This window comes from Denticeps clupeoides, chromosome 10 (assembly GCF_900700375.1).
Source record: "Denticeps clupeoides chromosome 10, fDenClu1.1, whole genome shotgun sequence".
Taxonomy (NCBI): domain Eukaryota; kingdom Metazoa; phylum Chordata; class Actinopteri; order Clupeiformes; family Denticipitidae; genus Denticeps; species Denticeps clupeoides.
In genome coordinates this window covers 7,815,520-7,824,538 of record NC_041716.1, presented here as the reverse complement: position 1 = coordinate 7,824,538, position 9,019 = coordinate 7,815,520, and the positions used below count along the sequence as shown (strand labels likewise).

The 9,019-nt window shown below is 45.3% G+C and overlaps 3 protein-coding genes across 3 annotated transcripts; 1 reads left to right on the top strand and 2 right to left on the bottom strand.

The window, feature by feature from the left end:
- Nucleotides 1–43: 43 nt before the first annotated feature.
- b3gnt7l (UDP-GlcNAc:betaGal beta-1,3-N-acetylglucosaminyltransferase 7, like) lies at nucleotides 44–1,797 on the bottom strand. Its single transcript, XM_028994242.1, has one exon. It carries the CDS (start codon nucleotides 1,619–1,621, stop codon nucleotides 455–457), a length of 1,167 nt encoding a protein of 388 aa, XP_028850075.1. The 5' UTR covers nucleotides 1,622–1,797; the 3' UTR covers nucleotides 44–454.
- A 1,103-nt stretch (nucleotides 1,798–2,900) lies between these two features.
- c10h1orf174 (chromosome 10 C1orf174 homolog) lies at nucleotides 2,901–5,077 on the top strand. Its single transcript, XM_028993821.1, has 3 exons — nucleotides 2,901–2,996; nucleotides 3,331–3,844; nucleotides 4,289–5,077. Exons 2-3 carry the CDS (start codon nucleotides 3,548–3,550, stop codon nucleotides 4,391–4,393), a joined length of 402 nt encoding a protein of 133 aa, XP_028849654.1. The 5' UTR covers nucleotides 2,901–2,996; nucleotides 3,331–3,547; the 3' UTR covers nucleotides 4,394–5,077.
- Nucleotides 5,078–5,229: 152 nt separating this feature from the next.
- On the bottom strand, nucleotides 5,230–8,258 carry dffb (DNA fragmentation factor, beta polypeptide (caspase-activated DNase)). The gene is made up of 7 exons (XM_028993820.1): nucleotides 8,108–8,258; nucleotides 7,055–7,181; nucleotides 6,740–6,925; nucleotides 6,218–6,297; nucleotides 5,963–6,136; nucleotides 5,677–5,777; nucleotides 5,230–5,536 (listed from the first exon to the last, which is right to left on the bottom strand). Exons 1-7 carry the CDS (start codon nucleotides 8,231–8,233, stop codon nucleotides 5,326–5,328), a joined length of 1,005 nt encoding a protein of 334 aa, XP_028849653.1. The 5' UTR covers nucleotides 8,234–8,258; the 3' UTR covers nucleotides 5,230–5,325.
- Nucleotides 8,259–9,019: the final 761 nt, after the last annotated feature.

Below are 9,019 nucleotides of genomic sequence, written 5' to 3'. Positions count from 1 at the left end.
AAGAATTCAACATGCGCAAAAATGCAGACCTAATCTCGTGTTCGCGTGGCCTTTGTGTTTTATAACGTGTTAAACGTGTGGAAATACTGTGCACATAAATTAACACTGAAATTATTATTATTATTATTATTTTTTATTATTGCTCAGCCTTCAGGAGCAAGCGTCATACCCTCCCGTGTCAGATATTTTCTACCTTTCGTCATACAGTACGGTTTCTATTATTTAATGCCAGTCCCGTTGCTATTGCGTGTCCACTTCTTCTCGTTTCTTTGGAGGGCGGGCGAGGGCGCCTGGGCCAGCCTGGCGTTCCGTGCCCCGCGTCAGGGCCCGGCGGTTCCTCCCCGGTGCCCAGCCTGAGGTTTGAGGCTGGAACCTCTGAACCCCCCCCAGGATCAGGTTCCAGGCTCGCTTTCAAGGGGCCGCGGGCAGAGCCTCTCACGTTTCCGTCCTTCCCCTACAAAACCGCGTTCTTTTTGGCGCACGCCAGGTTCCGGTTTTGCACAACGCTCCACATCCGGAGCAGCTCCTGCGGGCCCAGCTTGTGGACGACGATGAGGTTCCTGAAGAAGCACGGCTCGCTGTTCATGGGACTGACCCGGCGCTTCATGATCCCGAACGTCTTGAAGCCCGGGTGCATCTCCGGCGACAGGCGCAGCCTCTGCAGGCACATTCCCAGAAAGACGTCGTCGATGGGGTAGAGCTCCACGTCCTCGGAGACGGTGAAGAGTCTCCTGGCTAAGTGCGAGGACATCAGGAAGCCCCCTCCACCCACATAGGGTGGGTAGGGCTTGTCAAACAGCTCCTTGGGGATGTAGTATTTGCTTTGGCGGTTTCGGATGGGTATCGCCTTAGAGATGGTGTCCCCCACGAACAGGTCCTGTGTCTTGTGCTCCTCCGTCTTAAACCCGATGAGCTCCACCAGGTTGTGGGTGTTGACGAAGACGTCGTCGTCCCCTTTGAAGATGAACTTGACGCCCGAGCAGTAGATGTTGAGCCACTTGAGAAAGTTCACCTCCTTGAGCGTGAGGTTGAAAAAGGTGTCCATGAAGTCCCACTGCAGAATGTCCCCGTAGATCCTGTCCTCGAACTCCAGCAGCTTCTGGAGGTTCCTGGCGTCCTTGCCAAACGCCGGGCTGCCCAGGAGAAAGAGGGTTTTCACCCTCAGGCCCCCGATGACCTGCTCCCGGCCCCACGTCCTGCGCACGGCCTCGCGCCGGTCGTGCTGCTCGATGACCGACTTGACCGCCACCAGCAGGTCCGTGTCCCCGCCGCTGCACTTCTCCGGGTGGTCGAGGATCATGGGGAAGTACCGGCAGTGCCTGCGCAGCACGAACTGGTGGAACCGGGGGTCCAGGCGTCGGAACCAGTCCTTCGTCCTCACCGACGAGTTTTCGGAGCAGTTGAGCGCCGCCACGTCCCACGACGCCCGGGCCGGAGGAGACGAGTTTCCCGCGGAGGACCTGCCGTCGGGTGGGTCGCACGCCGATCCACACCAGGCGTGGAGGTGCTTCGTGTGGTGCTCCACCACCTTGAACTTCTGGATCATGAGCAGCGTGGCAAAGACCAGAGTCACGCTGATGACGGTCTTCAGGACTCTTTTCCTCCTGAAACAGGAATCCATCCCTCCCGCAGCGCACCTCGCCGACCCCGCGACCCCTTTATCTCGGAGGAGACCCCGAGGTCCTCTCACTCAAGACGCATGGCGTCCGCAGAAGACGCGCCCCGGCTGGTCCAGAGACGGAACTCCGCATTGCTGCTGTGGACGCGGCGGCGCGCTGCGTTCTCGCCTCCTTCCCCGTCCCCGTCCCCGTCCCCGCCTGGACTCGTCCCACCAGCAACACCTCCCTGCGACGGACGCCCGGCCAGGTTTCTGGTTTCACGGCACAGATGTGGTGGCCGGCTCCGGGCGTCTCTGAGGGCTTGGCCAGATACTTAATATGGCTCTTATAATTAATTTAACAAGGTTGCACAAAGAAAGAAAATAGAAAGTGAACTAAAAAATAAACTATTTTTGGACCACGTGAATTTAGACCTGAATTGAGCCACGCAACAGAATTTCTTTTTTTCCACTTTCTTCTTATTAAAATAATTTAGTATTAGGGATGTGGGTGTATAATACATTTTCACTTTGGTCAGTAGCTCAGTGGAAGCCGCCGTATAGGTTGGTTATTTAGAACGTCGGTCGGCTACTTTTGCGGACTCGTGGGCCGTTTTATTCGCGTTAGTGGGCGCCACCGTGTGGTCGTTGCTCATAAAACACGAAAGACAAAATATGCGAACGCTGAATTCTACATTTGGAGTGTGGAGAGTGACACAACACAGTAAAATATAATAAGCATTTAAATGACTATCAAACTATTTAAATGTGTCATTAATTCACACATAACATTTTAGATAGATATATAATATATATATATAATATATATATATATATATATATATATATATATATATATATATATATATATATATATATATATATATATATTATACACACACACACACACACATATATCACACACACACATCACACACACACACACACACACACACACACATATATATATATATATATATATATATGTGTGTGTGTGTGTGTGTGTGTATTTCAATGGCCTGTGTTGCTGCACATCATGAAATAAATATATATTTTATTTAATATTTTAGTAACCAAATATATCCATTTCATTAAAAAACAAACGAGTGCATCGTTCTTAAAGTGTCTAACTTGTATCAAATCAACGGAGATCACGTTTTTTTTTTTTATATATTTTGGTCGTTTCCCTCATTCGGTCGCATTTAACCAAGCTGTCCAAAGCTGAGACGAAAAACGAATGTTTATCAGACATATCAGACATTCGCAGCGAGCCGATAAAACCTCCGTCAGAACTCCGATCACGTGACCGGCCCGGAGGAGGTCGAGCCGCCTGCTGGTGGTAAACAGCGAGCAGCCCCGGTGTAACGGGACTTCGGAACTCCCAACGAGTCGCGAACGGGTGAGTCGAGCACGTTTTTTGTTTTTTTTAGGACCGTTCTTTTTATTTTTAACGTCGACGCGAACACACGCATCGACGCGGTGAGCGTAATGGAGATGTTCATTATTTTAACAAACTAAGTCGATTGACAACAATTTAAAGTGTGTGTTTTTTTTTTATCCGAAGAGGGCCAAAAAAAAATTTGCTCTTTAAATAAAATCCCGCTGTGGGTTTACGGATGTATTTTGTTCGCGTCCCAGCTGTCTGACCCCGTTTTCCCGGGATTTTACATTTGCGGATTAATGGATTATCCGGTGACCCTTCGCCCACTTCTCTTGCGTCTCCGTGTGTGTAGGTGTCGCTTTAAACGGACTCGGAGTCAAACAGAGTTCACGCAAGGTCAGAGCCGAGAGCCGCCGGCCCCCGCCCCGGCCCACTTCCGGCGCGCCGCACCCCCCAAAACACAAGAGCACCGCGGCTCCCCTCGCCTCCTCCACCGGACGCTGAGACGGCGGAGGCTCCCGGGGCCGCGCGAGAGACGCCGGGGCGAAACTGGCGAAGGGAGAACCGGCATGGCGGTCGACGGCGAAGGCGCCAGCGCGCTCCCCGAGCGGCCCTTCGGCGCCTGCGCCGACGGAGAGGAGCGCTCCCGGCCGGCGCCGCGCACCGAGCCCGGCGCGAAGGCGGCCCGCGACGCGGGCGACGCGGGCGACGCGGCGGGCCGCCGGGACAAAGAGAACGCGGTGAAGCCGACGCCGGCGGAGTCGTCGAAGAAGAGCGCCGAGGGAGACCCCGGCATTTTCCTGGACGAGGACAGCAACCAGATCTATCCGGTCGAGCAGTTCTTCGGCAATATGGACCTGATTCCGGTGAGAAACGCTTTTTATGTATATAGAATATATATATTTCTATTACGTCTATTCTGTGTACGTACGTTCTAAATGCTCAGTAACAAGTGAATGGAACTCGTGCTGGAGAAAAAAAAAAAAAAAAAAAGAATTATTAATGTTTTTTTTTATACTATATTAATCCCGAAGGAAATAGCTTTTAACCCATCACCCTTGGTGAGCAGCGGGCAGCCATGACAGGGGACGGTGCTTTGCTCGGTGGCACCTTGGCCGGGATTCGAACCAGCAACCTTCTGATTACGGGGCCACTTCCTTAACTTCTAGGTCACCACTGCCCCATAATCGCTTATTTCCGAATATTGTGGCCTGTATGGTTTAATAATAAACAGCGCCACTGAATATTTTTCTTTTAAAGCCCATGCATGGTGGTCGTATATGGTAACTTTGAATGTATTTATTTTATAGGACTACCCGCAGAAGAGCACTGCTACGAAAGCGGAGAGCAGGCGAGAGTACCGCAGGCGGCATTATTTCGCTAAAGAAGACAGCGATGAAGAGGGTCCTGTATGAAAGCAGGAATTTTCCCACTGGACACTCATTTAACTTTCAGACCTCGAGCCTGTTTGAAGCTCAGTCAAATTCTCTAATAACTGGCTGCCTTGAAAAGACGAGACCTTTATTGACTTATGGAACCTAGTTTCATGTAGCTGTCTAAATTATTTCACTATACATATTCCCCAGTGAAGAGAATTATTGCCCCCCTCCCACCCAAATGAAGTGTAAATTGAGACCAAAAAATATTTTTTTTGCATGTTGACAGTATTTTCTATTGATAGTCATGAGCTTGTAAATTTAAAATCAAGGTATTTTATAGCTTTTTTTTTTTTTTTTTTTAAATCAGCTCAATTTTACAATTCCAGACTTTGCTAAACAGTACTCTTAATATATATTGTAAGACAAGAGCTATATTTATTTTTAGGTATGAAGTGATTCACTAATTTTATAATCGCTGAATGTCATTTACTGTATTTATAAGCATGTGTAAATAATATTACTTCAGAAGTACAGACATTGTAGATTTTTCTTTTTATTTATGTAAATTTTTTTTTTTTTTAACTTCCACCCCAATCTTTGTTTTACCACCAAATGCCTTGTTTATGATGCATAAGATGCAGCTCATTCATGTAATGTACAATATGAAAAGTTATTACTTAACCATGATCCAGCATTATAAAATAAACTTTTACGAATATAGACCTATGTTTTTGGATGCAACTGCTATAATCATTATCATAATTGTTGCCATTTGATGCATTTTGCCTATACAAACTATAATTAACTGGCAGTTTGTTTGAAGGTTTTGTGAAAAATGGGGGATTAACACAATACATACATACAGACACAAATGACTATAAAAAAATCTTTAATAAAAAAAAACAAGAGCAATTCTCTTTCGAGTCCAGACACCTGAGAAATAAGCACCACTGGCTAAATGTGTTTTGCTACTTTTGGACCCTTTTCATCCTTTTATAAATCTTCTTCTTATCACAAGTCAAGCTATGTGAGCCCTTTTTGTGACATACAATATGAACCAGCTTTAGGTTCTCGGTTGTAAAAAGCAGTTTATAGAAATATTCAATGTTGATGGCACTACTCAGTCTGGTGTCCAGTGCTTCCGTAAGAGCTGGGAGAATGGTCCTCTTCTTCTCAATTCTTAAAGAAAAACACGTGTTGCACAAAAACAAAATTAATTTATAGTAAATTAAGAGTCCCTCAATGGCTCAAGGTAAGAAATAACTTGACGTGATTATTAAAATATCAAATTCTCGGGATAGGCTGGTTTGTGATCTTACCGATGATCCAAATTCCAGGTGCTGAAGAGAATCCTGCTCTCTCGGTTCCCGTACGGGTTTATGGAGTGTAGAGACCGACATTTATCTTCATCAAATGCACCCTGCAGGACCAGAATACAGCGACTGAATTGTTTAATTATTTAAAAACATACAGTTTCAAATCGTCTGCACAAATGATAGCATAGGAGATAAACGCCTTCATGATCCGTCACTGAACACGATTTTCTTGTCCAACTGACATATTTAGATCATAATCGTGGATTGCGATGGTTCTAACACCATTTACCTGACAAGAGAACCAGCCCTCCTTTGTGCAGACACGACGTGCTTCCTCTTCAGTCCTGTCAAAGTAGCAGCCATTATATTTGGCTGATTTTAGGTGCATGGTCATGCTGGTCGCCACCTTTTTATATTCAGCTTGGGCCTTTGCGCTGTGAATGGTCTGGGCATATGCGTCGACCTAGAAAGAACATTAACACAATTATAAAGCAAAACTTTTTCTTTTTGAGTAAAATTGTGCAAAATAATTAAATAGCGCAACCTCCTTTAAATAGCCCCGAATCCTGCTTTCACAGTTGTACTTCATGTAAGCGGATTTGGTCTTGAACCTGGCATCAACCCCTGAAAGCACAGTGGAATATATGAACAAGGTGAGACACTGACTCAACTATTGCAACGTTAGCATGTAACTTCGGGGCGGTCCAGGCAGGAACAGTTAACAGTGTTCAGTGTTCCACACTCTGTGTGAATAATAACTTCAACATGGCGAATATTTTATTGGTATGATCTCCCTCAAGCGAATGTCTACAATTGTAAAACAACATTGTACTGCCGTGAATCTTATTTTCCATAGTCATTGTTTCATGGATGTAAGGAAATTCTGCAATAAACACTTTAGATAAATAAATGTTCATTCAATGTTTGACAGGGGTTTTTGTTACGTTAACAAAATAGCAAGCAGCTTAGATAAATGTTGGTTTTACTTTCACTCAGACAGTCTATATCCTACATTTTCTACATACAGTGTATAAAATTACACTATGCGGAATTTTCCATTTGTTACCTTCGAACCAGCCTTCATCGTCCTCTCTTTTCTCCGTCTCTGATTTGTCCTTCAGGTTGAAAAGCAGGTCCCCGAGTATTCTGCGGCGTTTCTGGGAGTGTTCGTCTGAGAGCAGATCTTTAGCTGCCTGAATGAGGAGCTCATCGTACTTGTCCAAAAACAGGATATGCTTGATGTCACTAAAAACTACAGGGCACATGGATTAGAAAAAAAAAACATGACCACACAATTACCCACAATATCAAGATTTAACTGGCTGGGAAGTATTAAATGGCAGTTTCGTATGAACGTCACATGGTGCACCGTGTCACTCACATCCTGTCCAGCTCTCTCCTTTGGCTAACAGCACGAGTTCGGTGTTGTCTGCAAGACTCTGAAAATAGTCCTCAGTCAGCTCCGTCCCATCCTCGTACAGGCAAACATGTGACCCAGGCTGCGGTGACTGGAAATGAACAAGAAAAAAAAGACTAAATTATTTCACAGTAAGCAGCTCTTAAATTAGCTTAATATAATGTAATTATGTACCAATTCATGGTAATGAACCGGACAATAAAGAGACCTCACTCTGACATCAAATTAAAGATCAAGATGACTACTGCTAATCCATTTTTAACTCAATATGCAATCAAAAAAAAAAATACACAGATAACAGAGTATTATTGGTACATCCAGGTGAAAGACCTGAACAAATAATCTTATTTTTTATTTATACTTTTATCAATCCATAAGGAAATTGCTTCTCTGCTTCTAACCATCACTCTTGGTGAGCAGTGGGCAGCCATGACTTTGCTCAGTGGCACCTTGGTGGATCGGGATTCGAACCGGCAACATTCTGATTATGGGGCCCTACTACTATTATAAATGATATAATGCACACACACACAGACAGACACACCATTCACTCACATCTTTGGATAAATCAGAGTCTGCGGAAACCAGGGAACCCGGAGGAAACTTTCACCAACAGAGGGAGAACACGCAAACTCCACACACTTACCGCCAGTAGTGACAGGGACAGTGCCCCTGGACACTCTCGGTGTCTTGCTCAAGGACACAATGGTAGAAAGTGGGGTTTGAACCTGTGATTTTGTAGTCTTCTGGCGAGTCAAAAGGCCCACTGTTATTTCATATATAATATATAACAGCATTGTTGTATTATATAGGAATATTACTGAACGATAGTATTATATTCCTAGTCGCAGGCGAATAGGAAAGTTGAACAAGGTAAGCCACGGTCATTTCGGCGGTGGGTGGCGCCCTCTGTCGGAAAGGATCCGTACTCCAGCGTGACGCGGGAACGCGAACGGCGCGAAGGTCGCGGAAGTGGCGGAAAACAAAGCGGCCGCCGCGAGCGCGCCCGGAGCCCACCTTCAGCAGCCGGCACGCCTTCTCCACCAGCTCCTCCAGGCTCCCCGCCGCCACCCCGAACTTCCCGGCGTCGCCGGGCCTGCGCACTTTCACCAGTTTAATGTTTGTCGGCCGTTTCCGCGTCATGACGACCGCGAGCGTCGGAGAGTTAGTGACGTAGCTGGCCGAGGGGCGGGGCGTCGCGCTGTTACTTCTAACATCGGCCCGCGTGTTTGTCGATACAAATGTAACACGCTCATCAACTGCAATATATACATTTTAACTGGTGATACATATCTATAGTATATATATATAGATATATACATATATAGTACAGGCCAAAAGTTTGGACACACCTTCTCATTCAATGTGTTTTCTTTATTTTCATGACCATTTACATTGGTAGATTCTCACTGAAGGCATCACAGCTATGTACTTAACACAAAAAGGTGAAATAACTGAAAACATTTTTTTTATATTCTAGTTTCTTCAAAATAGCCACCATGTGTGTGTGTAATAGCCCTTATTTAATATTATTTTCATCATTTTTTTTTAGAAATGTCTAAAGCAGTAGAATATAAACCAATATGTATACCACTGCTACAGTGGACTGTGGAATATTGTATAATATTCTGGGAACTAGATAACCCAGCCCGTGGGTTTCCGGTTTCACTTCTGCACAAAGGACGTCGGACAAACGCAACCAAAAGCTGCAAAAGTCAGTGAAGGAATGAACGAATGACTTCTTTTCGCTTCCTCCATGAAATCGTACGATGTTCGTCAAGAGTCTGTGTGTATTTGAGGACACAGGAGTCTCTAATAAATGACTTCGAGACTGGATTATTGGAACGCGCTTCTCATCGGAATTCCTGACAAGGACGTTCAAAAACTTCAATATGTTCAGAATTCTGATATGTTTTTATTTAATGTTTT

Bases quoted from the DNA above. Each gene is read 5' to 3' on its own strand.
- b3gnt7l (XM_028994242.1), bottom strand. From the start codon at position 1,621: ATGGATTCCTGTTTCAGGAGGAAAAGAGTCCTGAAGACCGTCATCAGC.
- c10h1orf174 (XM_028993821.1), top strand. From the start codon at position 3,548: ATGGCGGTCGACGGCGAAGGCGCCAGCGCGCTCCCCGAGCGGCCCTTC. The intron at 3,845-4,288 runs GTGAGAAACGCT...TTTATTTTATAG, and splicing joins GCAATATGGACCTGATTCCG to GACTACCCGCAGAAGAGCAC.
- dffb (XM_028993820.1), bottom strand. From the start codon at position 8,233: ATGACGCGGAAACGGCCGACAAACATTAAACTGGTGAAAGTGCGCAGG. The intron at 7,182-8,107 runs GTGGGCTCCGGG...GTTCATTTCCAG, and splicing joins AGGCGTGCCGGCTGCTGAAG to TCACCGCAGCCTGGGTCACA. The intron at 6,926-7,054 runs GTGAGTGACACG...TGTGCCCTGTAG, and splicing joins AGGAGAGAGCTGGACAGGAT to TTTTTAGTGACATCAAGCAT.